The sequence below is a fragment of the Elephas maximus genome, chromosome 5 (assembly GCF_024166365.1).
Source record: "Elephas maximus indicus isolate mEleMax1 chromosome 5, mEleMax1 primary haplotype, whole genome shotgun sequence".
NCBI classification, from domain to species: domain Eukaryota; kingdom Metazoa; phylum Chordata; class Mammalia; order Proboscidea; family Elephantidae; genus Elephas; species Elephas maximus.
Window position 1 is genome coordinate 156417257 of NC_064823.1, and position 27973 is coordinate 156445229.

The 27973-nt window shown below is 45.2% G+C and overlaps 1 protein-coding gene across 1 annotated transcript in view; it reads left to right on the forward strand.

Moving 5' to 3' along the window:
- The window catches only part of SLC2A9 (solute carrier family 2 member 9), a 191052-nt gene that overhangs the window by 93280 nt on the left and 69799 nt on the right, over positions 1-27973 (forward strand). Inside the window, 1 exon segment of the mRNA XM_049885313.1 lies at positions 13997-14005. Within this exon segment, the coding sequence (XP_049741270.1) occupies positions 13997-14005 (9 nt within the window).

Consider the following 27973-nt stretch of genomic DNA (forward strand, 5'->3'; position numbering starts at 1 on the left):
TCGCCATTTTGTAAAGTGTTAAGGCTAATGCCTGAAAATTGTAATAGTTAGGGTTTGTAGCAACCACTTCAGCTGTAGGGGAAACCCTGGTGGCCTAGTGGTTAAGTGCCACGGCTGCTAACCAAAAGGTCGGCAGTTAGAATCCGCCAGGCGCTCCTTGGAAACTCTACGGGGCAGTTCTACTCTGTCTGACAGGGTCGCTATGAGTTGGAATCGACTCGACAGCAGTGGGTTTGGTTTGGCTTTTTCAACTGTAGGCAGTACGCTTTTGTACAACAAATCAAACCAACCCAGTTGCTGTTGAGTCAGTCCTGATTCACAGCAACCTCATGTGTGTCGGTAGAACTGTGCTCAGTGGCCGATTTTTCAAAAATTTATCACCAGGCCTTTCTTCCAAGGCACCTCTGGGTGAACTGAAACCTCCAACCTTTCTGTTAGCAGGTGAGCCTGTTAACTGTTCACGTCAAAAAAAAAAAAAAAGAAACCCCAAACCAAACCTGTTGCCATCAAGTTGATTCCAGCTCATGGCGAATGGAACTCCAGAGGGTTTTGGTGGCTGTAATGTGTACGGACACAGATCTCCACACCTTTCTTCCATAACTCCACTGGGTAGGTTCAGACCTTCAACTGGGAGTCAAGAGTAAACTGTTCATGCCACATAGGGCTAGATGAGATCAGGGCACATAGTAAGAACTCAGAAAATGTTGGTTCCCTCCTTCTTTCCTTTGTCCCTTTCTCCCTTCCTTCCTTTCATCTTCCTTCTTCTCTTTCCCCCCTTCTAACTCCCCCTTCCCCACTTTCCTTTTTCCCCTTTCTCTCCTCCCTTCCTCCCATCTTCCCTCCCTCCCTCCCTTCCTTCCATGCTTCCTCTATTCCTTCTTCCCTTCCTTCCTTCCTTCATTTAACAACTGAGAACTTACTAGGTGCCAAGCCCTGGTGCCAAAGTGGTTAAGCATTTGGCTGCTAAGCAAAAGGTGAGTAGCTCCAATCCAGCAGCCACTCCTTGGAAACCCTATTGGCCAGTTCTGCTCCATCTTAGAGGGTCGCTATGAGTTAGAATCCACTCCATGGCAGTGGGTTTGGTTTTGGGGGGATGTTTTGGGCCGGGGGATGGAGCAGTGAAAGGCAGACAGGTTTCCATGCAGTGGTTCTCAAAGTGTGGAAAGGACCTTGTTAGACGTGCAAATTCTCATCCCTGCCTGACCAGTTCCTACCTAATCAGACAGAAACTCTGTGCGTTTTAACAAGCGCTCCAGGTGGCTGTGATGCCCACTCAAGTTTGAGGGTCACTAGGGGACCCTGGGACCAACTCCTGGGTTTGTATCCTGGCTCTACCACTGACTAGCTCTGTGACCTTGTGCAGGCCACGTTCAGAAACTTGATGTGCCTCAATGTGGCCATCAGTAAAATGGGCATAAATATAAACAGCTTACTGGGTAATTGTGAGAATGTACAGTTTTTAGGACAATGCCCAGCTCATAGGAATCACCCACTACATTTAGTTCTTATTAGCATCCCTCTGGCGCCCCGGGTGGGACAAATGGTTATGTGCTCAGCTACCAACCTAAAAGCAGATGGTTGAAACCCATCCAGAGGTACCTCAGAAGAAAGACCTGGCAATCTACTCCCAAAAGGTTAGAAACTCCATTGCCGTCCAGTTGATTCTGGCTCACAGCTCCCCCAGGACAGAGTAGAACTGTCCTGTAAGGTTCCCGAAGCTGTCATCTTTGCAGAACCAGACTGCCACACATGTCTCCTGTGGAACGGCAATGCAGATCGTGGTCTCGGGGAGATCTGGGTTAACTGGCATGACATAGTTCACAAAGAACACCTTCTACATCCTACTCTGCTGAGTAGCATCTGGGGTCTGAAAAGCTTTCAAGCAGCCATCTAAGACACATCTGTTGGTCCCATCCTGTCTGGAGCAAGGGAGAATTAAAAAAAAAAAAAAAAAGACACAAGGAAAATATTAGTCCAAAGGACTAATGGACCACATAACCACAGTCCCCTCCAGCCTGAGCGCAGAAGAACTGGATGGTGCCCAGTTACCACCACCAACTGCTTTGACAGGAATCACAGCAGAGGGCCCCAGACAGAGTGGGAGAAAAACGTAGAACAAAGTTCAGATTCACACACACACACACACACACAAAGACCAGACTTACTGATCTGACAGGGACTGGAGGAACCCCCAAGGCTCTAGCCCTCAGACTCCCTGCTGACTCAGAACTGAAGCCACTCCTGAAGCCAGCCTTTCAGCCAAAGATCAGACAGGCCTGTAAAACAAACAATAGCACACGTGAGGGATGTGCTTCTTAGTTCAATCAAGTCTACGAGGCCAAATGGGCAGCACCTGCCCAAGAGCAGGGACGAGAAGGCAGGAAGGGACAGGAAAGTTAGACGAATGGACACAGGGAACCTGGGGTGGAAAGGGGGAGAGTGCTGGCACGTTTCAGGGAATGCAGCCAATGTCACAAAACAATTTGTGTGTAAATTTTTGAATGAGAAGCTAATTTCTGCTGTAAAGTTTCACCTAAAGCACAATAAAAAAATAAAGCACAAGGCTCAAAGCAGACATAATTTACTAATTAAAAAAAAAAAAAAATCACTGATTCCCTGATTTCTCTGCGGTGAGGTTTAGGATTCTCACCATGGTGTGTTAGGTTTGAGTATTCACTTCAAGTCTGTGCTTCTTGCCCTCCTGTGCCTGCATCTCATCGTACAGCGAAACCCAGTGCTTCCCCAGTGTGGACTGTGGGTACCACTTCAGGGTCACCTGGGTGCTGGTTAAGCTACAGACTTCTCGGTCCCACTCCAGACTTAAATCTGAATCTTCGGGGTGGCTCCCCAGAATCTCCATTCATACCAGACCCCCTGGGGTGAGTCTTACGCATGTGGATGGTAGAGGAAGCTCATACTTTCACGGTCCCATTACTGACCACCAATGAGGGGTCCCTTCTCCCAGCTTCTGCCTTTGCATTTCCTGCCTCCTGATTCTTCTGCCTTCTCTGGTGGTGGTCCTTCAAGGCCCAGAGAAAAGTCCTTCCTGTTGAGATGTCTTCTCTGCTGTCAGCCTTTAGAACCACTTGCTCCCCCTCGGTATCCCCCAAATAATATTCCTCTCTCAGAGACCTTCTTTGATCTGGCTCAGAGTCAAGTCATCATTCACCTGTCTGTCGGTCCTTCCCAGGCACTGAGGCCAAATGTCTAAATGTTGTATCACCATGTTGTTGTTAGTTGTCATTGAGTTAGCTCCAGCTTATGGTGACCTTATATATAACAGAACAAAACGTTGCCGGTCTTGCGCCATGTTCACGATCTATGGTACATTTGAATCCATCGTTACAGCCACTGTGCGACTCATTGAGGGTCTCCCTCATTTTCACTGGCCCTCTGCTTTATCAAACATGATGTCCTTTTTTAGCAATTGGTCTTACCTGATACAGTATCCAAAGTAAACTAGTCAGAGTCTCGCCATCCATGCTTCCAAGGAGCACTCTGGTTGTATTTCTCCAAAGACCAATTTGTTTGTTCTTCTGGCAGTCTGTGGTATATTCGATATTCTTTGCCAACACCACAATCCGAATGTTTCACTTCCTCTTCTGTCTCCCTTTTTCATCGTCCAGCTTTGACATGCATGTGAGGCGACTGAAAAATCGTCACAGAGCAATCACAGAGTGGACAGTGGGGTCTGATCTACACGGCCCTAAATGTGGAGGAATGAGCAAATTTTCCTTCATCTTGGAATTATAATGAAGGCCCCTACTTATGAATTTGCCAATGCTTCTTCACTGCTGAGAACACAAACAGACCCCCACCCTGACCTGCTGTGACACTTGCGGGCAAGCCTCGGGCCACCAAGAACTCACTCAGATTGCTGTGACTCTGGACGAATCACCCTTCTAACTTCGGGTTTGTTGTGGGTACAATAAGGTGCTTGCGTTAGAATAGCTCCAAGGCTGCTGTGTATGTGAGCTTCTGGTTTGACGGCTAGCACTGTGTGGCTCTGCTGCCCCTGGGCAGAGGCCACTTCAGCCCTTGGTCAACTCAGCTGGTTCCTCTGTCTGCAAGCAAGGAAGGCTGAAAGAAAGCAAAGATAAATTTAATAGTTCTTGAAGCCGTGTCATCTGGAATTGTAAAGAAAGTCTTTTGAAGCTCGCCTGAACTTTGCTTCCCTGTCTTCAAGACGGCCTCAGGGGGAAATAATTGGTGCGGGTACCCTGGGAGAGAGTGGTGTGGCCTTGCCTGTTGAAAGGAAGAGAGATTTTCCTGGACCTCACAGAGGGAAGGATGAGATGCCCTGGGGTGATGTGGTATGAAGCTCCTGCTCAGTGACCCTGCAGCCCTGCAGGCTGGCTGTGCCTTGGAGCAAGGCCTTGAGGGCAGAATGAGTCAGGAAAGCTCAGGCAGAGGGCTGGCCATGGAAGCCTCAGACCTGGGCTCTAAGCTCCAGTAACTATACTATTAGCCGATATTCACCGTGGGCAGACCCCGGTCTAAACTCTTCCCACACGTTAACTCATGGAATCCATGCAGTGACCTTGAGAGTAAGGGCTCATTGCTATCATTCCCACTCTACAGATGAGGACACTGAGGCACAGAAAGATCCAGAAGCTATATATATATATATATAGCCTATAGTTAGTAGGAGGCAGAGCAAGGGTTTGAAGGTGTTTGAGGACAGGCAGTTTGGTGCTGGAGTCCCTGTTGTCACCATTTTGACCTTGGCCTTTCTTGGGTAGAACCTGGAGCTCTCGCCTTCCATGCCAGAGATCCAGGTTCGATTCCTGGCCAATGCACCTCAGGCACAGCCACCACTTGTCTCTCAGTGGAGGCTTACGTGTTGCTATGATGCTCAGAAGGTTCCAGTGGAGCTTCCAGACTAAGACAGACTAGGAAGAAAGGCCTGGAAATCTACTTCTGAAAATCAGCCAACGAAAACCCTACAGATCACAATGTCTGATCCATAACTAATCATGGGGACGGAGCAGGACCAGGCAGCCATTTATTCCATTGTGCCCATGGTCTCCGTGAGTTGGGGTCACCATGAGTTGTGGCCAATGCTACAGCAGCCAAAGACAGCAACAACACTGCGCAGGGCAGGAAAACCTCGTGCCACTGCCCCCAAGGCCCAGGGCACAAGGTTTGAGGTACTCAGTGGCAATGCATGGAGACCTGGTCTGTGGTCTGGTACCCGCTAATGTCTGCAGTGGGAAGGAACCCTTACTCCCTGAACTTCGTCCATTTATGCATTCATTCATTCAACAAAGATGTATTGGGCGCCTACTGTGTACCTGGCCCTGTCGTAGGCTTACCCAGCAGTGAACAGGACAGATACGAATCTCTGCCCTCATGAACCTTGCTTTTTAGTGGAGGACACAAATAAGAGGCAAATAAAGATGTAAAGTCAATTACTTACAGAGTGATGTGAAAACAAGTCAAGCAGGAAGGAAGGTGGAAAGTGGGGAGGGAGCCTGTTCTAAACAGAGGTCCAAGAAGCCCTCTCTGAGGAGACAGCATTTGGGCAGAAACCTGCATGAAGAATGGGAATGACGTCTTTGCAGTAACCTGTACCTAACCTGGCTTCCTCCCACTCCCGACTGGTTCCATTTCTATCCCGTAATGCCCCTCCTCTCTGTGCCTGTGGGTTCAGGTCCTCCTCCCCTCTCCTGTTGACCACCGCAGACGCCTTGCTGCTCTCTGCCTTCTGCATCTGTATAAATCCCATCAAATTCACTTCCCTCAATCCAGCTGGTGATTGTTGACTGCCCACAGCACACCAGACCCACAGAGACAGCCAGCTAGAGCCCTGTTTGCACAGTGCGCGCTGCCTGGCAGCAGGTGGAAGAAAGGACAGACAGCGCTCCACTCATACCCCATGTGACAAGTGCAGCCAATTGGAAGCCCAGGGCAGAGGGAGCATGGGAGCATCCCTAGTGCAGCAGTGAAGAGCCAGGGAAGCCTTCCTGGAGGAGGTAGTGCAAGCTTGTGGCTTAGGAGGCAATTAGTTACTCAGATGGAAGGGAAGGGAGACACCATTCCAAGCAGAGGGAACAGCCAGTGCAAAAATAAAAACATCCTGAGATGTGAGAAAAGAGCTTGGCACATTTGGGAACCGAAAGTACCAGTAGTTAAATAAGAGGAGCACCAGGGAGGCCATGACAAGAAATGAGGGTGGACAGGTAAGCCTGGACCACACCCACGTGCTCACATCATGCCTGCCCATCCCTTCTGGCTACAGTGCTTGGCTGGGTCACCCAAGCCCCTCTGTGTGAGGGAGGGAGTATAGCCTGGTGGAAAATCCTGTGGCCTGGGAGTCAGAAAGTTGTAGGTTCGAATCCTGCCTCTGCTGCTTTCTAGCTCGGTTTTTATATCTGTAAAATGGGAAGTATAATACCAAACAAAAAAACCAAACCCAGTGCAGCTGACTCGATTCTGACTCATAGCGACCCTACAGGACAGAGTAGAACTGCCCCATAGAGTTTCCAAGGAGCGCCTGGCAGGTTCGAACTGCTGACCCTTCGGTTAGCAGCCATAGCACTTAACCACTACGCCACCAGGGTTTCTGGGAAGTATCATATGTACTATATAATGTGGCTTAGAGTTATCACCCTTTTCTACCCTTAAGAGGTACTACGTAGAAAGTGCTTAGCACTCTATAGATAGTAGCCATTAGGCCTAGCAACGGGGCCTGTGTCCACCAAACGAAGTCCAAATTCCTTGGCCTGGCATTCAGCTTCCCTGAACTTGGGCACAATCTCCAATCCTAACCCATTCTAACCTCTAGCACCATTCCACCACCCACCATGTCCTGAACACCCCCTGTGTGCTTTCAGCATCCAATAATACTCATGCCATTCCCTCACTCTGGAATCACCTCTCTTCTCATCTCTCTCCATCCACGTTCCCCCGTCCAAGAACAGCTCGGCTCGAACGGCTCCAAACTCCAGACAAAGGAATATGATTCTAAAATCCCTTCTGAAAACAGAAACATGAGGCTAAACTCCCCGCGAGCTTGTCCGGGTGCTCCTGCAAAAGAGTTTGCTCTCGCTGCTGAATTCTTGCAATTAGTGTTGGAGCCTGTAGTCTGGTGGGGTCCATTGGGATGGACCTTCCTTCTTACGCCCCATTCGACTTCATATTGGCTGTAAGCCTTACTTTAAGGGGCTGGCAGGCTTATCACATTCACCTTTCTTTCCCTGCACTGCCTGGCGCAGAGTAGGTTTCCGTAAATACTGTGAACTGACTGAAGAAGTATTTGATCAGGGACGGCCAAACAGCCCCTTTTATCAGACAGAGAGGGGTGTCTGGGGTTAGTGCTGGGGAGCTTGTTTTCAAGGGGAAGTGCCCACTTTGTTTCTTCAGTGCCAATCTGTGTGATTTTAGTGGAGGCTGCGTGACTTCGGTCGGTGCCCTGGGGAGATGTGACTCCAAACACTGCCCTTCCGTAATTGGAGGAGGCAGCTGTTGCTTCTGGCAGGTTTCCAGACCTAACATTTGGAACAATAAGACTCCTGTCACGTGTAACTTTGACCTCTGATCTTCTTGAGCCATGCTCACCGATGCCAATTCCTCTTCGTGCTTTGAACACGGAGTGGAGGATATCACCCGGTTGGCTCTGGTTCCTGCCCAGAAGGCCTTGGTGTTGAAAGTGGACAACTATTTGCAGGAAGTCACCCCCCCCCAACAGAAGGATGTCATGCTCGGTAGAGGGTGGGCAAAAAAGGGGAAGACCCTCGACCAGATTGATTGACACAGTGGCTGCAACAATGGATGGGCTCAAGCCTATCAACGATTGTGAGGATGGCACACACCGGGCAGTGTTTTGTTCTGTGGTACATGGGATCACTATGAGTTGGAACCAACTAGTCAGTACTTAACAACATCATCCTCCCCAACACGCACACGCACGCACACACGCACGCACACGTACACACACACGCACACACACAGCTAGCTATAAATTCATTCCAGGATATGATTCAGCCCCTCCCTGAAAGCCAGAATATTCGGTTTGAATGACTCATCTAGGTTCCTCATGAGCACAATTAAGTGTTCTGAAGTCCCCATTCTTCATAACGTTATCTGTAATTTGTTATGATCCACACACTTGAATGCCTTTACGAAGTTGATAAAACACAGGTAAACTTCTTTCTGGTATTCTCTGCTTTCAGCCAGGATCTACCTGACATCAGCAGTGATATTTCTGGTTCCACATCCTCTTTTCAGTCTAGCTTGAATTTTTGGCAGTTACATGTCTATGTAGTTGTTTTTAAATTATCTTCAGCAAAATTTTGCTGGTGTGTGCTATTAATGATCTTGTACAGTAATTTCTACAGTCTGATCTCCTTTCTTTGGAAGGAGCACGCATATGGATGGCTACAGCATGAGGAAGGAGGCCCGGTGGCACAGTGGTGGCACAGTTAGCAGTGCTCAGCTGCTAACGGAAAGGTTGGCGTTTCTAACCCACCAGCTGCTCCACGGGGGAAAAGTCCTGACAACCTGCTCCCGTAAAGATTTCAGCCTAGGAAACCCTATGGGACGGTTCTGCTCTGTCACATGGGTTTGCTGTGAGTCGGAGTTGTTGACTTGACAGCACAGGACAACAGCGTAACAGCACTGGGATCGTAGAATCCTTGAGCGAAAATTGAATTTAGCAGAGATTTACCCGACCCCCTTACATAATGTAGAAATCTCTGAACAACTCTGACATCTTGATTTCTGGTGTTTATGAAACACTTCTAGAGCACTCACCACATGTTAGCATTTTTCTATTCCTCAGTTTTGCAGATGAGCGAATGAGGGACAAAGAAGTTAAGGAATTCACCTGATTATCACACAACCAGTAAGTGGTGACGCCTCAAACCCAGGAAGTCTGGATCTGGCATCTGTGTGCTTGGCTTCTCGGGTACTGTTGCTGTTGCTGTGTGCCGTCGAGTCAATTCCAATTCCTAGTGACCCTATAGGAGAGGGTAGAAGTGCCCCATAGGCTTTCCTAGGCTATAATCTTTATGGGAGCAGATCACCAGGTCTTTTCTCCCAAGGGCGGTTGGGTGAGTTCGAACCACCAACACTTTAACCATTGTGCCACCAGGGCTCCTTACAGGACATGCTGTGGAGCTTGGAAACCATTGCACTCTCTCCACCTTCTGGTCCACCCTCCACTCTTCTAGTCCATCGGCTCCCTCTCGAAAATCTACTCTAATTCTGCAGCTATTGATTCAAATGTTAAACAGATTAATTATAACTTCCCTGTCCCTTTCTGATAATTTTACTTTTCAAAATTTTTCTTTTTCGGATTCCAAGTTAAAAAAAAAAACTCATACCGCCTATTTTCATTAGTAATAGCATAAAATATTCACAGAATTTGGTTTCTCATTTTTAGCTTAACTGTCAGTCGCTGTGGAGCCAGCTCCAACCCTGTGTGTCAGAGTAGAACTGTGCTCCATAGGGTTTTCGATGGCTGATTTTGGGAAGCAGATAGCCAGGTCTTTCTTCTGAGGTGCCTCTGGGTGGACTCGAACCTTTCAGTTATCAGTCGAATGTGTTAACCATGTGTACCACCCAGGAACTCCATCTTTAGCTTACTCTCCTAGAAAGAAGTCCATTTCTTTTAGATATAAAAGAAAATTTTCAAAAAACCCAACTACCTATAGACAATTATTTTTTTTAATTAAATTTTCCTGAACCTTTAATGACATCTTGACACACACAGCACAAGTCTGTATAAGTGACGTGTGACAGATAGAAATCTTTATAAACAAACTAGACCAATGTAGAGTTTTGCTTTAACTGTCTATCTTTCTCTTGATGTGTGTTTTGATGAAGAATGATTCACAAAAAAAAAAAAAAGGGAGAGAGAGACATAATTTGCTAATCCAATGTGATTCCGAAAGCAAAACAAATATCCCCCAAAGTTCCAGAAAATGACATTTGAGGAAACAGCAACCAGGAAATAGTTTCACTAGCACCGGAGACAGGAGTGGGCATAATTTTTCAAAATCAATTTTGGATTTGTTGCGAGCTGGAACAACAACATCATACTTTGTGGTAAAAGACTGAACACTTTCTCCAAGGTATGGAACAAAGCAAGGATGCCCTCTCTTATTATTCTTATTCACATGGTATTGGAGGTCCTACCCAGTGTAATAAAGCATAAAATAATAATAAAAAAAAATACTAATTAGAAAGGAAGAATTAAAGTTGTCTTTATTTGCAGGAGGCATATTCATCTGTTTGGAAAATTCCAAAGATTCAACAAAAAAAGTTACTAGAACTAATAATTAAGTTTATCCAGGTCACAAGCCACAAGATCAATAGACAAAAACCAATTATGCTTCTATATGCTGTCAACGAACAATTGGAAATTGAAAAAATATATATCATTTGTAATAGGATTAAAATATGAAATGTATGGGGATATATTTATCAAAATATATGAGACTTTACATACAGAACTACAGGACACTGTTGAGAGAAATTAAAGAAATCTAAAGAAACAGATAAATAGCATACTCATGGATCAGAAGACTTAATATCGTTAAAATGTCAATTCTCCTCACAGGTAAGATAGCACACAATACTGGGGAAGCCAGCACAACTTATCCAAGGCAAGGTCATGGAAGCTCCATAGATACATCCAAACTCCCTGAGGGACCGAATTGCTGGGCTGAGGGCTGTGGGAACCATGGTCTAGGGAAACATCTAGCTCATTTGGCATAACATAGTTTATAAAGAAATTGTTCTACATTCTATTTTGGTGAGTAGCGTCTGGTGTCTTAAAAGCCTGTGAGCAGCCATCTAGAATACTCCACTGGTCTCACTCCTTCAGGAGCAAGGGAGAATGAAGAAAACTGAAGATACAAGGGAAAGATTAGTCCAAAGGACTAATGGACCACATCTACCACGGCCTCTACCAGACTGAGTCCAGTGCAGCTAGATGGTTCCCAGCTACCACCACTGACTGCTCTGACAGGGATGAAAATAGAGGGTCCCGGACGGAGCTGGATAAAAATGTAGAACAAAATTCTAACTCAAAAAGAAAGACCAGACTTGCTAGCCTGACAGACTGGAAAACCCTGAGAGTGTGGCCCCTGGACACCTTTTCAGCTCAGTAGTGAGGTCATTCCTGAGGTTCAGGCCAGCTTTGGGAAATATAGCCTAAGAAACAGCCCATTACCCAAACTCCAGATTCTATCCCCACTCATTTAAAAAAAAAAAAAAAGCAGGAAACCTATTGCTTCAAAAAACATGATACCACATCTCTCAACACATTTGGTAGATCGAGAAGGAACAGAGTTTACCTAGTCCTATGTCTTCATTGGGAAGTGACTTACTCAAAGACACCTCTAAAGAGTAGCAGTAATGATATTAACATTGATAGTATCAAACACTTATACAGCACTAACTATACACCCCACATGTCTGTCAGTTTGTCGTACTGTGGGGGCTTGTGTGTTGCTGTGATGCTGGAAGCTATGCCACCAGTATTCAGATACCAGCAGGGTCACCCATGGAGGACAGGTTTCAGCTAAGCTTCCAGACTAAGACAGACTAGAGAGAAGACCCGGCAGTCTACTTCTGAAAAGCATTAGCCAGTGGAAAACCTTATGAATCGCAGCGGAACATTGTCTGATATAGCGCTGGAAGATTAGCCCCCCAAGTTGGAAGGCACTCAAAAGATGACTGGGGAAGAGCTGCCTCCTCAAAGTAGGGTCGACCTTAATGACATGGATGGAGTAAAGCTTTCGGGACCTTCATTTGCTGATGTGGCACGACTCAAAATGAGAAGAAACAGCTGCAAACATCCATTAATAATCAGAACCTGGAATCTACGAAGTATGAATCTAGGAAAACTGGAAATCACCACAAACGAAATGGAAAGCCTCGGATAAGTAAAGCATTACTGAAAAAGAAGAAGAAAGTGGGAGGCCTCACTCTACCTGATTTCAGAACCTGTTATACAGCCACAGTAGTCAAAACAGCCTGGTACTGGTACAACAACAGGCACATAGACCAATGGAACAGAATTGAGAACCCAGATATAAATCCATCCATATATGAGCAGCTGATATTTGGCAAAGGCCCAGTGTCAGTTAATTGGGGAAAAGATAGTCTTTTTAACAAATGGTGCTGGCATAACTGGATATCCATTTGCAAAAAAATGAAACAGGACCCATACCTCACACCAAGCACAAAAACTAACTCCAAGTGGATCAAAGACCTAAACATAAAGACTAAAATGATAAAGATCATGGAAGAAAAAATAGGGACAATGTTAGGAGCCCTAATACAAGGCATAAACAGAATACAAAACATTACCAAAAATGACGAAGAGAAACCAGATAACTGGGAGCTCCTAAAAATCAAACGCCTATGCTCATCTAAAGACTTCACCAAAAGAGTAAAAAGACCACCTACAGACTGGGAAAGAATTTTCAGCTATGACATCTCCGACCAGCGCCTGATCTCTAAAATCTATATGATTCTGTCAAAACTCAACCACAAAAAGACAAACAACCCAATCGAGAAGTGGGCAAAGGATACGAACACGCTTCACTAAAGAAGATATTCGGGCAGCTAACAGATACATGAGAAAATGCTCTCTCGATCATTAGCCATTAGAGAAATGCAAATTAAAACCACGATGAGATTCCATCTCACTCCAACAAGGCTGGCATTAATCCAAAAAACACAAAATAATAAATGTTGGAGAGGCTGCGGAGAGATTGGAACTCTTATACACTGCTGGTGGGAATGTAAAATGGTACAACCACTTTGGAAATCCATCTGGCGTTATCTTAAACAGTTAGAAATAGAACTACCATACAACCCAGAAATCCCACTCCTCGGAATATACCCTAGAGAAATAAGAGCCTTCACAAGAACAGATATATGCACACCCATGTTTATTGCAGCTCTGTTTACAATAGCAAAAAGCTGGAAGCAACCAAGGTGTCCATCAATGGATGAATGGTTAAATAAATTGTGGTATATTCACACAATGGAATACTATGCATCGATAAAGAACAGTGACGAATCTGTGAAACATTTCATAACATGGAGGAACCTGGAAGGCATTATGCTGAGTGAAATTAGAGGCAAAAGGGCAAATATTGTATAAGACCACTATTATAAGATCTTGAGAAATAGTATAAACTGAGAAGAACACATACTTATGTGGTTACGAGGGGGGGAGGGAGGGAGGGTGAGAGAGGGTTATTTACTGATTAGTTAGTAGATAAGAACTACTTTAGGTGAAGGAAAGAACAATACTCAATACATGGAACGTCAGCTCAACTGGACTGGACCAAAAGCAAAGAAGTTTCCGGGATAAACTGAATGCTTCAAAGGTCAGCAGAGCAAGGGCGGGGGTTTGGGGACTATGGTTTAAGGGGACTTCTAAGTCAATTGGCAAAATAATTCTATTATGAAAACATTCTGCATCCCACTTTGAAATGTGGCGTCTGGGGTCTTAAGTGCTAACAAGCAGCCATCTCGTTGAGGGCCTTCCTTTTTTTGGCTGACCCTCTACTTTACCAAGGACGATGTCCTTCTCCAGGGACTGGTCCCTCCTGATAACATCTCTAAAATACATGAGACAAAGTCTCACCATTCTTGCTTTCCAGGAGCATTCTGGCTGTACTTCCTCCAAGACAGATTTGTTTATTCTTCTCGCAGTCCATGGTATACTCAATATTCTTCATCAACACCATAATTCAAATGAATCGAAATAAAAATAAAATTTTAAAAATAAAAAGATTATAAATTATTTTGAGAAAGATAATGGTCTCCTTTTTAAGAACCTTTGAGGAAGTTAGTTGCAAAAAAGGGAAAGGTTCTAGAAAACTGTCATTTAAGCAAAGGCAGGTCCTTTCAAAGCAGGGACAAAATTGTGATTGGGCCATGTGACCTTTCTTTCATTTGTAATAGGTACAAGTGTTCTTGGCTGTACTATGATGAAGTCACAAGAGAACGTGAGTTTGGAAAATACTAGTTAGGTAAGGTTTTTAGGTAGAAGCCCCTGGGGCTGGTCTAGACTGGTTATGGTCATCTTTGGTTGAGACAGGTGAGGGGACCAGGTCCTGGGAGGGGAGGAGCGGTGGACTTCTTTTTGGAGGGTTCAGCAGAGGGGTGCACAGGGGTGTCAGTGGGGCAGACTGAGGAAGGGTTGGAAGCTGAGAGCACGCAGGGCTAACAACCCAATGTCAAGCTAGTAGCCCATCCTGCATCCAAGTGATTGTGCCAACAAGGGTGATGGGTGTCCAGGCTCCATCGTCAGTGGGGCTGACATCCACCATGGGCTGGCCTGAGCAAGTGCTAGCTTGTAGGAGTCAAAGGTAGGAGAGATCAATGGGTGGCAACAGCCAGGGTTTATTGTTGTTATTAGTTGTTGTTATTAGGTGCCACTGAGGTGGTTTCAACTCATAGCAACCCTATGTACAAGAACAAAACACCGCCCAATTCTGTGCCATCCTCACAATTATTGCTATGCTTGAGCCCATCATTGTGGCCACTGTGTCAGTCCATCTCATTGAGGGCCTTCCTCTCTTTGGCTGACCCTCTACTTTACCAAGCATGATGTCCTTCTCCAGGGACCGGTCCCTCCTGATAACATGTCCAAAGTACGTGAGATGAAGTCTTGCCATCCTCTCTTCTAAGGAGCATTCTGGCTGTACTTCGTCCAAGACAGATCTGTTTGTTCTTCTGATAGTCCATGGTATATTCAATATTCTTCACCAACACCATAATTCAAAGGCATCAATTCTTCTTCAGTCTTCCTATTTCATTGCCCAGCTGTTGCATGTCTATGAGGTTATTGAAAATACCATGGTTTGGGGGCAGGTATACCTTAGTCCTCAAAGTGACATCTTTACTTTTTAACACTTTAAAGAGGTCTTTTGCAGCAGATTTACCCAATGCAATATATCATTTGATTTATTAACTGCAGCAGCATAAAACCTAAAAACCAAACCCGTTGCAGCTGAGTTGATTCTGACTCATAGTGACCCTATAAGACAGAGTAGAACTGTCCCACATAGGGTTTCCAAGGAGCAGCTGGTGGATTTGAACTGCTGACCTTTTTGTTAGCAGCTGAACTCTTAACCACTGAGACACCATAATGCTGGGAAATCCATCCGATTTAGCAGGGTAACTGAGGCAGATGTTCTTGTGAAGTCTTGACAGATGCTGGAGGAAGTCCAGTGATTGCACAAAAGGACAAGGTGGGCTGGTTTCTCAGCCTAAGGCACTGCATAGTAACAAAGGGCTCCAAGCTGGGGGACCAGATGGCTAGACAGAAGTCCCAAGGGGTAACAAAGTCCCAAAGGGGGACTTTGCATTGTAGGAGGACAGGCAATGGCTGATGAAATTAGATGTGGGCTCCCTGAGAGTGGATATGACTGTTCTTTAATTCCTGGACTTCCTGCTCAGGTCTAAGTTTCAGACCTGTGCACTGAGTCCATACACCCAGCCCAGACACCACAGTCACCAGGCTCAGGGGCAGCCGACCTAACCCTGACCCACTCTTTGGTCGAAGTGGGCCGTTTAGTTTGGCTTGGGACTGGGACAAGGGAGAAAGGAAAAAAGGAGGAACATTTATTGGCTCCTAGCCACGTGGCAGGCTTATGCTGGTGCTTCACATTTATCATCCTCGCAGCAAACCTGCAAAATATGCCTTAATTCCTGATCTAATTTTCTAGCCGAGAAAATTGCAGTTCTAGAGAGAATAAGTAATTTGTCCAAGGCCACATAGCTAGCAAATGGAAGAGCCAGAATTTGAACTTGGATTGAACTCGAAAGTCCATGCCTTTCCTGTGACTTCGGGGTCCAGTAGTCAGAGACTGACAGCCAAGGTCACAGAGGTCATTGGTAACTGTAGTTGATCCCTTGCCCTTGAAAACCAAGCCTCACACCTTTCACATCCTGAGAATCAAGGTCATCAGTGGGAAAAGTCCTATGCATACAGCGAATCCTTGTGCGTTTGCGAGCCTTAGGACAAACCACATTTCTCTGTCCTCCTTTCTTAAATTCTGTTTGGAGAAGGCTGATTGCACATGATCCACAAAGAGAAATGCTGAAAGAGGTGGTGGACAAAGCAATGGGGTGAATGGGCTGAACTGTGAGAACCAGAAAGCGGAACGCAGGGATCCAGGATGATTCAGCTAAGAAAAGAGAAGGCTGACAAAGGGATTACTAGCGAGCTTTAGCTCCAGGGAGAGTCATTTAGAAAAATAAATGGCGGTTAGCTAATTCCCCAGGGAAATCTCTATAAATGTATGTTGTTTCTTATTGTTAGATGCTGTAGAATTGGTTCCAACTCATAGCGACCCCGTGTACAATGAAACGAAATACTACCCAATTGTGGGCCATCCTCACAATCCTGGTTATGCTTGAGCTCACTGTTGCAGCCGTTGTGCCACTCCATCTCCTTGAGGGTCTTCCTCTTTTTCACTTTCTACCAAGCATGAGGTCCTCCTCCAGGGTCTGAAGGCTCCTGATAACATGTCCAAAGTATGTGAGACGAAGTCTCACCACCCTTACTTGTAAGGAGCATCTGGCTGTACTTCTTCCAAGATAGATTTGTTCGTTCTTTTGACAGTCCACGGTATATTCAATATCCTTCACCAACACCAATATTCAAAGGCATCAATTCTTCTTCCATCTTCCTTATTCATTGTCCAGCTATACATAAATGTATAGTCAGGGAAATTGGCCAACCTTAGCAAAGTGCCACCAAGCGCTGACCTGTTTGTCCATGAGGAGAGCGTAGGGGTTAAGAGGGCAGAACTGGGTACCACACTGCCTGGGTTTAATCCCAGCTCTGCCATTCGTAACATGTATGACTGTGAATGAATTACTGAATGTCTCTGTGCCTCAGTTTCCTCAGCTGTAAAATGAGAACGGGGGCAGGGGTGTTGTGAGGATAGACTTGGCTACTATGTGTGAAGTACTCAGCAAATTCACAAAAGCTCACTGTTGTTCTGTTACAATGCCCTGGCCAGAAGGGTTGCCCAGAAGAAGGGTTAATATGATCAAAAATCTTTAAAATAGGAGAATGGATTTCTCTCTCTCTCTTTGTCTCTCTTCGTTTGTCTGTCTCTGTCTCTTTCTGTTTCTCTATATATCTGTATGGCTCTCTGTATTTCTATTTTTGTCTCTCTGTTTTGCTCTCTCTGTCTCTCTCTTTCGCTGTCTCTATCTGTCTGTCTCTCTCTATCCCTGTCTCTTTCTCTGTATCTCTCTCTGTATAATAGGGAAGGGACAAACAATTTCCTGAATAATTTTGCTGCAGGACCTTCAACGGGTATCTCCACCTTCAGCCTCAGTTTCCTTGTCTGTAAAACGGGGATAATAGCATCTGACCTTGCTTTCCCATAAGATTTCTTGAGGATCAAGTGAGGCAGGGGACATCCAAACCCTTTGAAAAGCAGGAAAACATGATGGGAAAAAGGGAAGGAGCTGGCTTTTCTTGAAAGCCCACCCTGGGACATGGTGTCTCCCTCACAGCTTTCTGTGCTAACAGCTTTCTGTGAGGTGGGTCCTATATCCTTGGAAGGCAATTCCATTATTATTTCTATGAGGAAAATAAAGAGATAATCACAAAAGCCCATGTTCCTGAGATCCCTGTTGTCGTTGTTGCTGAAATAGAATCAGACCGTCAATACACACTAAGCAGCGCCATTCCAGAAAAAACACATTTGCTTCAGAGACGAGTTGTCTTAGTACCTGGATTGTAGGGTCTGTGCGGTCAGAGGATGTTGATTTCTACGTGATCCGGCACGGAGATGGTGACAGACTAACCTGTGATGCTCGATCAGTACAGTGGTGCAGACACAGCCAGCCACACCCTCCCACCCAACCCCCAGTTGCCATCAAGTCGATTCCAACTCATAGCCACCCTGTAGGACAGAGTAGAACTGCCACACAGGGTTTCCAAGGAGCGGCTGGTGGAATTGGGTTAGCAGCCAAACACTTAACCACTGCGCCTTTGGGGCCGGGGTCCCTCCCTGGGAGCTGGATGGCAGGATGGTGAAGTCAGGGGGGCTCCATGAACATCTGTTGAATAAATGAAAAGAAGTTTCCAACTTCATCCAGCCCCGTGCTATCTCCCTTGCAAGCCCCAGCTGTTAAACAAGTGGGGAGAATGCACGGGTTGAACAAAGCTCACCATCCTTCTTCTAAGGAGCATTCTGGTTGTACTCCTTCCAAGACAAATTTGCTCATTCTTTTGGCAGTCCCACATAGAATAGCTGGCTCATGCCTGCACTGAGCCTTGATGAGGCTGTCATCATGTTTTGATGACAGCTTGAGCTACTGGAGCTGAGCTCGAGTGATCTCTGATTAGGTCTGTATGGAACTGTCTGTAGAGGAGCAACACTGGTTCGGGTTACTGTAATCTGCATATAAATTCCCTATTCAGCTAGCAGCTGCCTCAAAGGAAGGCATTGCAGCATTGATTTGCCTCCAGCAGCACATGTTATGAGGAACTGTGTCATGAAAGGAGGACTGCACAGGAATCGGGAGAGCCAGGTTCTCGGTCAGCTGCACTCCCTGCCCTTGTCACGTGACTTGGATGAGATACTTGACATTTCTGGATCTAAGTTTTCAGTTTTATCAACTATAAATTAGAATATGCCTGTAGGGGAATATTATTTATGGTACTGTAAATGTCAAACCTTTAGTAGGATCCCTGGAGTCCCCAGGTGGCACCAAACCTTAAGCACTCAGCTGCTAACCAAAAGATTGGAGGTTCAAATCCACCCAGAGGCACTTTGGAAGAAAGACCTGGCAAGCTACTTCTGAAAGGACACAGCTGCCCTAAATCCTATGGAGCAAAATTCGATTCTAACACACACAGAGTCGCCATGAGTTAGAAATCAACTCAATGGCAACTTTTTTTTTAATAGGATATCATATACGGAATTTTAGCATTTTAAAAAAGTACTTTTTGCAGGGAGGTGGTATTTATTTATATAATTTAGTTGACTTGCACAAATCTCTTCAGAGTACTAAGAAAGCCTTTTTTAAAATTTTTACTGTGGTGAGACAAATGTAACAAAACATTTCAACCATTTTCACGTGCACAGTGACATTACCATCGCCATGTTGTGAGCAATCAACAGTATCTGTTTCCCAATTTTTTTCATCTCCCTTAACAAAAACACTGTACCCCTTAAGCAATACCCCCCATCTTCCCCTTCCCTCCCCCACCCAGTTCCTGGTAGCTGCTAATAAGCTTTGGTCTCTATGCATTTGCCTGTTCTAGGTATTTCATGTGCGTGGGACCGAACCACATTTGTCCTTTTCTGTCTGGCTTATTTCATTCAGCGTAACCTTTTCAAGGTTCATCCATGTCGTAGCGTGCATCAGGACTTCATCTTTCTTGATGGCTGAGTAATATTCCATTCAGCAAGCAAGGTTGTGTCATCTGCATAACGCAGGTTGTTAGTGAGTCTTCCTCCAATCCTGATGCCCGGTTCTTCTTCATATAGTCCAGCTTCTAGGATTATTTGCTCAGCATACGAACTGAACAGGTATGGTGAAAGAATACAACCCTAACGCACACATTTCCTGACTTTAAACCAATCAGTATCCCCTTGTTCTGTCTGAACAACTGCCTCTTGATCTATGTGAAGGTTCCTCATGAGCACAATAAAGTGTTCTGGAATTCCCATCCTTCCCAATGTTATCCATAATTTCTTATGATCCACACAGTCAAATGCCTTTGCATAGTCAATAAAACACAGGTAAACATCCTTCTAGTATTCTCTGCTTTCAGCCAGGATCCATCTGACATCAGCAATGATATCCCTGGTTCCACGTCCTCAATTGCTGGCAGTTCCCTGTCAATATACTGCTGCAGCCATTTTTTAATGATCTTCAGCAAAATTTTGCTTACGTGTGATCTTAATGATATTTTTCTGTAATTTCCACATTCGATTGGATCACCTTTGTTGGGAATAGGCATAAATATGGATCTCTTCCAGTCAGTTGGCCAGGAAGCTGTCTTCCATATTTCTTGGCATAGACGAGTGAGCACCTCCAGTGCTGCATCTGTTTGTTGAGACATCTCAATTGATATTCCATCAATTCCTGGAGCCTTGTTTTTTGCCAATGCCTTCAGAGCAGCTTGGACTTCTTCCTTCAGTACCATCGGTTCCTGATCATATGCCACCTCTTGAAATGGTTGAACATGAACTAATTCTTTTTTGGTATAATGACTCTGTGTGTTCCTTCCATCTTCTTTTGATGCTTCATGAGTCGTTTAATATTTTCCCCATAGAATCCTTCACTATTGCAACTAGAAGCTTGAATTTTTTCTTCAGTTCTTTCAGCTTGAGAAACGCCGAGCGTGTTCTTCCCTTTTGGTTTTCCATCTCCAGTTCTTTGCACTTGTCATTATAACACTTTACTTTGTCTTCTCGAGCCACCCTTTGAAATCTTCTGTTCAGTTCTTTTACTTCATCAATTCTTCCTTTTGCTTTAGCTACTTGACGTTCAAGAGCAAGTTTCAGAGTCTCCTCTGACATCCATCTTAGTCTTTCTTTCCTGTCTTTTCAATGACCTCTTGCTTTCTTCATGTATGATGTCCTTGATGTCATTCCACAACTCATCTGGTCTTTGGTCACTAGTGTTCAATGCGTCAAATTTATTCTTCAGATGGTCTCTAAATTCAGGTGGGATGTGCTCAAGGTCATATTTTGGCTCTCGTGGGCTTGTTCTGATTTTCTTCAGTTTCAACTCGAACTTGCATATGAGCAGTTGATGGTCTGTTCCACAGTTGGCCCCTGGCCTTGTTCTGAGTGATGATATTGAGCTTTTCCATCATCTCTTTCCACAGATGTAGTCAATTTGATTTCCGTGTGTTCCATCTGGCGAGGTCCATGTGTATAGTCACCATTTATGTTGGTGACACAACCTTGCTTGCTGTAAGTGAAGAGGACTTGAAGCACTTACTACTGAAGATCAAAGACCATGGCCTTCAGTATGGATTGCACCGCAACATAAAGAAAACAAAAATCCTCACAGCTGGACCAATAAGCAACATCATGATAAACAACGAAAAGATTGAAGTTGTCAAGGATTTTATTTTACTTGGATCCACGATCAACAGCCATTGAAGCAGCAGTTGAGAAATCAAGAGACACATTGCATTGGGTAAATCTGCTGCAAAGGACCTCTTTGAAGTGTCGAGGAGCAAAGATGTCACCTTGAATACTAAGGTGTGCCTGACCCAAGCCATGGTATTTTCAATCGCATCATATGCATGTGAAAGCTGGACAATGAATAAGGAAGACCGAAGAAGAATTGACACCTTTGAATTGTGGTGTTGGCGAAGAATATTGAACATACCATGGATTGCCAAAAGAATGAACAAATCTCTCTTAGAAGAAGTACAGCTAGAATGCTCCTTCAAGGCAAGGATGGTGAGACCGTGTCTTACCTACTTTGGACATATTGTCAAAGTAGGATCAGTCCCTGGAGAAGGACATCATGCTTGGCAGAGTACAGGGTCAGCAGAGAAGAGGAAGACCCTCAATGAGGTGGACTGACACAGTGGCTGTGACAATGAGCTCAAGCATAACAATGGTTGAAGGATGGCGCAGGACCAGGCTGTGTTTTTTTCTGTTGTGCATAGGGTCACTATGAGTTGGAACCAACTCAACAGCACCTAACAACAACAACAACAATATTCCATTGTATGAATATACCACATTTTGTTTGTCCATTTGTCTGTTGATGGATACTTGGGTTGTTTCCACCTTTTGGGTATTGTGAATAATGCTGCAATGAACATCAGTAAACAAGTCTCTGTTTGAGTCCCTGTTTTTAATTCTTTTGGGTGTATGCCTAGGAATGGATTGCTGGGACATGAGGTAGTTCATAAAACGAAACCAAACTCATTGCCTTCAAGTCAATTCTGACTCATAGCAACCCGATAGGACAGAATAGAACTGCCCCCATAGGGTTTCCAAGGCTGTAATCTTTAAGGAAGTGGACTGCCTGATTCAAGCCATGGTATTTTCAATCGCCTCGTATGTGTGAGAAAGCTGGACAATGAATAAGGAAGACCAAAGAAGAATTGATGCCTTTAAATTATGGTGTTGGCAAAGAATTATGAATATAGCATGGATTGCCAGAAGAACAAACAAATCTGTCTTGGAAGAAGTACAGACAGAATGCTCCTTAAAATTGAGGATGATGAGACTTCGTCTTACATACTTTGAACATGCTATCAGGAGGGACCAGTCCGGGAAAAGGACTTCATGCTGGTTAAAGTAGAGGGTCAGTGAAAAAGAGGAAGACCCTCAACTAGATGGATTGACACAGTGGCTGCAACAGTGGGCTCAAACATAGCAACGGTTGTGAGAAGGCACAGGACAGGGCAGTGTTTTTTTCTGTTGTACACAGGATCGCTGTGAGTCAGAACCGACTCGACGGCACCTAACAACAAGAAAGGTAGTCCTTTTTGAAAAACTGCCAAGCTGTTTTCCACAGCAGCCGGACCACTGTACAATCCCGCCAGCAGTGTAAAAAATACACTCTAAGAGTAGGGATGTCTGTTGTTTCAGGGGTCCCTACCTCCAGCTGCAGCATCTCTTACAGGTGCTATCATTCATCTCAGTCGACACCCATTTATTGAACACCTGCTGTGTGCCAGGCACTGGCGTTGCCTTAGTTACCTAGTGCTGCTATAACAGAAATACCACAGGTGGGTGGCTTTAACAAACAGAAACTTATTTTCTCACAGTTCAGGAGGCTGGAATTCGGAACTCAAGGGGCCGGTTCTAGGGGAAGGTCCTTGTCTCCTCTTTTCCTTGGCTTGCCATCTCTGCCTGCTCCTCTGTCTTAATCTGCTCTTTTTATATCTCAAAGGTGATTGGCTTAAAACACACCCTTTCCTGATATGTCCTCCTAACAAAGAAAACCCATTCCCAAATGGGATTACATGCACAGGTATAGGGGTTAGGATTTGCAACACATATTTTTGGGAGGACACAATTCAATCCACAACAGGCATCAAGGAACAAGGCACAGTGATCGTCCTTGAGGAGTTCAGTCTAGTAGGGGAGACCGCCCGTAAAGAAATTCACTGCTGTGCAAGTAATGGGTGCTTTAGTGGAATTCTCTACCAGGTAGGTACGTCACTTGTAGGAGGGAATGCTGAGTTTGAAGGACAAGTAGATGTTCTATAGGAAAGAGGCAGGCCTTCCTATAGAGGGCCGTGGCATCATGAAGTCAGCATGTTAGACTCGGGGGCGGGGGCTCATAGAGGGTCAGCAAGAAAGAAGAAGACCCTCAACTAGATGGATTGACACAGTGGCTGCAACAATGGGCTCAAATACAGCAATGATTGTGAGAATGGTGCAGGTTTGGGCAGTGTTTCATTCTTTTGCACACAGGGTCACTATGAGTTGGAACAGATTCAATGGCACCTAACAACAGCAACACAGTGACAAGAGCAGAGACGCAGAGGGCTGATGTCTAGCTAGAGGCAAAGCTGGAATCATGGTAGGCTCAGATAAGAGAGGGGCTTGTATTCCTGCTAAGAGGTTTAGACTTTATCTGGAGGGCTCTGGGGAGTTGTTGAAAGCTGTCGGACAGAGAAGTAACTTGTAACATCAAATTGACATTCTAGAAGGGTCACTGAGACTGTGAGGGGAATGGAAAGGATGGTGGGAGGACGTGGGTACAGTTAAGATGCTGTTGCAAAGATCCATGTCCTCCTGGTGGCACGAGTGACCCAGCCAGCACCCTCCCCCACCCCTGCTTCCTGTGGCTGGGTGGCCTCGGGCACACCATAATGTCTTTTAATAAGAACTTGACTTGGGGTAAGATCAATGATCCCAACTGTACGTCAAGATTTTTTGCTGTGTCACTGTCATGGATTGAATTGTGTTCCCTGAAAATATGCATCAACTTGGTTAGGCCATGATTCCCAGTATTCTGCGGTTGTCCTCCACTTTGTGATTGTAATTTTATGTTAAAGAGGATTAGGGTAGGATTGTAACACCCTTACTAAGGTCACATCCCTGATGTGATGTAAAGGGAGTTTCCCTGGGGTGTGGCCTGCACCACCTTTCATCTTATAAGAGCTGAAAGGAAAAGGAAACCAGGTAGGGGAAACCACATACCGCCAAGAAAGCAGTGCCAGGAGCAGAGCGTGTCGTTTGGACCTGAGGTTCCTGTGCTGAGATGATCCCAGACCAAGGGAAGACTGATGCATCACAAGGGCCTTCATCCGGAGCTAACAGAGAGAGATAGACTTCCCCTGGAGCCGGTGCCCTGAAATCAGACTTCTAGCTTACCAGACTGTGAGAGAATAAACTTCTCTTTGTTGAAGCCATCCATTTGTGGTATTTCTGTTACAGCAGCACTAGATGACTAAGACAGTCATCTTGGTTCCAGAGGATATTATTTATGGAAATGACTGAACTCGTCTATCACTTGGGGAAAATACGACCTAGAAGTCTATTTGAAAAACAGAAACCTTGCAGATTGAAGAGCAAGGTAATAGAGTTATTGTGAGACACAGTCACCTTACTTGATAGGGAGTTAAAACTAACTCAGCTGGCGAGAGAATCCACCTACCTGTCTTTCTCCTTGACTAAGATGAGCAGGTATAAGAACTCTGACCTAATACAGAGGGAACCCCTGGGTACCTAACAACAGGCTCTAACTGGGACAACAAAGGCTCCTTTGGGGTTCGCTGTTTGTATCTCCTCGTGGTCTTGTTAGACGAGTAATACATTTTTTAAATGTGCCTTCTTACTTGAACCAAAAAAAAAAAAACCCAAACCTATTGCTGTCGAGTCAATTCCAACTCATAGCGACCCTATAGGACAGAGTAGAACTGTCCCATAGGATTTCCAAGGAGCGGCTGATGAATTCAAACTGCTGACCTTTTGATTAGCAGTTGTAGCTCTTACCTACTGTGCCACCAGGGTACAGTTCCTGAAAGAAAGTCAGGGGCTTCCCTCTGCAGAGAGCAAGGGGCTTTGAGAAAGATCAGTGTGTAAGGATGCCCCCACCCACAGTAATTCATTGATCCAATGCTCTTTTATTGAACAATTACTATGTGCCAGGCACAGTCTCTGCCTCAGGAAGCTCAGAGTCTAAACTATCTAGTGAAATGCTGAGTCCTTGGCCCCACGGTTGAACCAAGTACCTGGGAGCACTGAGGCAGATGGAAGAAGTTTGAACATGGTTCACCTAGCTGTGCCTTACCTGGCGATGCCCCTGGGTCTGGTGCCCTCGTGGCCCCTCCTTGATCGTGGAGGGCCTCGTGGATCAGAACTCAGGTTCTGGGATCCAAGGCCTCGTGCTTAATCCTGCTGCATTACTGAATCCTGGTCTCAGCGAGGCATGTAATAATTAAATCTGCTGCGCTTAATATTTCTGTAAAACGGGGATGATGGCAGACTTTATCTGCAAGGGCTATGCTGAGGATTAAAGGAGATAATCCTTAGCCACACACTTGAGAATAAAAACTGCTCTTTTTCATATCAAACACTCACTACGTGTGCAGTTCTAGGCTAAGCACTTTGGTGTCATTGTTGTGAGCTACCATCCACAGTTAATTGACTCCGACTCCTGCTGGCCCTTGTACAACACAACAAAACGCCGCCTGATCCTGGGTCATCTTCACAATCACCAGCATGTCTGAGTCCATCCTTGTGGCTACTGTGCCAATCCATCTCACCAAGGGTCTCCCGCAGGCTCGCTGAGCCTCTACCTCACCAAGCATGATGTCTCCCTGTAGCAGCTGATCCCTCCTGATGATGTGTCCAACGTAAAACGAATGTACTGTTGTGATCTATAAGGTTTTCACTGGCTAATTTTCAAAAGTAAGTCACCAGGCCTTTCTTCCTAGTCTGTCTTAGTTGGAAGCTCTGCTAAAACTTGTCTACCATGGGTGACCCTGCTGGTATTTGAAATACCAATGGCATAGCTTCCAGAATTGTAGCAACATGTAAGCCACCACAATAGGACAGACTGACAAATGGGCTGTGGGTTAAACACCTTATACATCTATTACCTCGTTTAGTCTTCACAACAATCTATGAGTAGCCGTTATATCCTTAGCCCTATTTTACAGATAAGAAAACTAAAGCACAAGGAGTTAGGTAACTTACCCAGCAAATGGGGAATGGAGGCAGAATTCAAACCCAGACAGGCTCTTTGGGAGCTGTGTCCTTAACCACTATATTATCCTGCCCTGGACTATAGCCAGCACTCAGTAGATGTTGGTGGTTTTATGTCATTACCACTGTTATTAGAAGAAGGGGCATGTGTGTTCACTATTAGAAGTACTTCTGTAAAGCACGTGGTACAGTATTCCGTATATGCTGGCCACCATGATGAAGACATTGAAAGATTTCATTTTATTTGAATCAACAAGTAACACCCATGGAAGCAGCAGTCAAAAAATGAAATGATGTATTACATTGGGCAAATTTGCTGCTAAAAACCTCTTTAAAGTGTTAAAAAGCAAAGATGTCACTTTGAGGAATAAGGTGCGCCTGACACAAGGCATGGTCTTTTGGACCGCCTCATAAGTGTGTAAAAGCTGGACAATGAATAAGGAAGACTGAAGAAAAACTGATGCCTTTGAATTATGGTGTTGGTGAAGAATATTGAATATACCATGGACTGCCAGAAGAAGGAACAAATCTGTCTTGGAAGAAGTAGAGCCAGAATGTTCCTTAGAAGTGAGAATGACGAGACTTTGTATTGCTTACTTTGGATACACCATCAGAAGGGACCAATCTCTGGAGAATGACAATGTGATTGATAAAGTAGAGGGTCAACGAAACCCTCAACAAGATGGATTGACACAGTGGCTGCAACAATGGGCTGAAACATAGCAACGATTGCGAGGATGGTGCAGGACTGGGCAGTGTTTTGTTCTATTGTACATAGGGTCCCTATGAGTCAGAGCTGAATTTATGGCACGTAACAACAACAATAAAAGGCTACTTTTATTATTATTTGGTTGGGTCACACTTAAAACGTTTGCCTACCCACACACTCAGTCACACTTTTCTTGGCAGAAGATCAAGGGACAATTCACTCAAATACAGCTCATCTCCCTACGGTTAGCTGTCATTTCCAGGAAATCTCGAACATTCGTTGGAGAAGGCTAAGTTCACTGACTCTGCTTTTTGCTAAGATCAGTCCCTCCTGAGTACACAGGAGTAAACCCTGACCAGCACCTTCTCCTCTGTCTGGTACCAGGAGGGTGACCACCACCATTCTCCAACCATGGCCCAGAAACCATCAGCGTCTCAGGCTGGGGGTCACTCACCCTGGGGTCAGCATCGCCTTTCTCCAGAGGTGGAGCCCAGACCACAGCTGCCAGAGTGATCTCTCTAAGACAGACTCTACATTCCTCTGAGTTTAAGATACCATCAATCATGGGCTGACTGGACTTGATAACAGCCACTCAAGAAAAAGAGTCATCTGACATTAAAAGTACTCACCGACTGTAAGATGCCAGAGATGTTAATTTGTCCATTTGAGGAAACAGAGTGTGTCTGTATTATTGTCCCAGGGCTGCTGTAAAAAAGTACCATAAACTAGGTGGCTTGAAGAACAGAAATGTATTACCCAGCTGTTCTGAAGGCTGGAAGTCTGAATTCAGGATGATGGCAGGGCCATGTTCTCTCCAAATGTTCTAGGGAAAGATCCCCCTTTGTCTTGCCCAGCACCTGGCAGCCCCAGACATTCCTTGGCATGCACCTGCAGCATAGTGCCCTCATCATATGACCACATTCTCTCTGTCTCTTCCCCTCTTTTGTACGGACACCTCTCAGATTGAATTAGAACCCACCTGGTGGCATAGTGGTTAAATGCTATGGCTGCTAACCAAAGGGTCAGCAGTTCAAATCCACCAGGTGCTCCTTGGAAACTGTATGGGGCAGTTCTACTCTGTCCTATAGGGTTGCTATGAGTCGGAATCAACTCGATG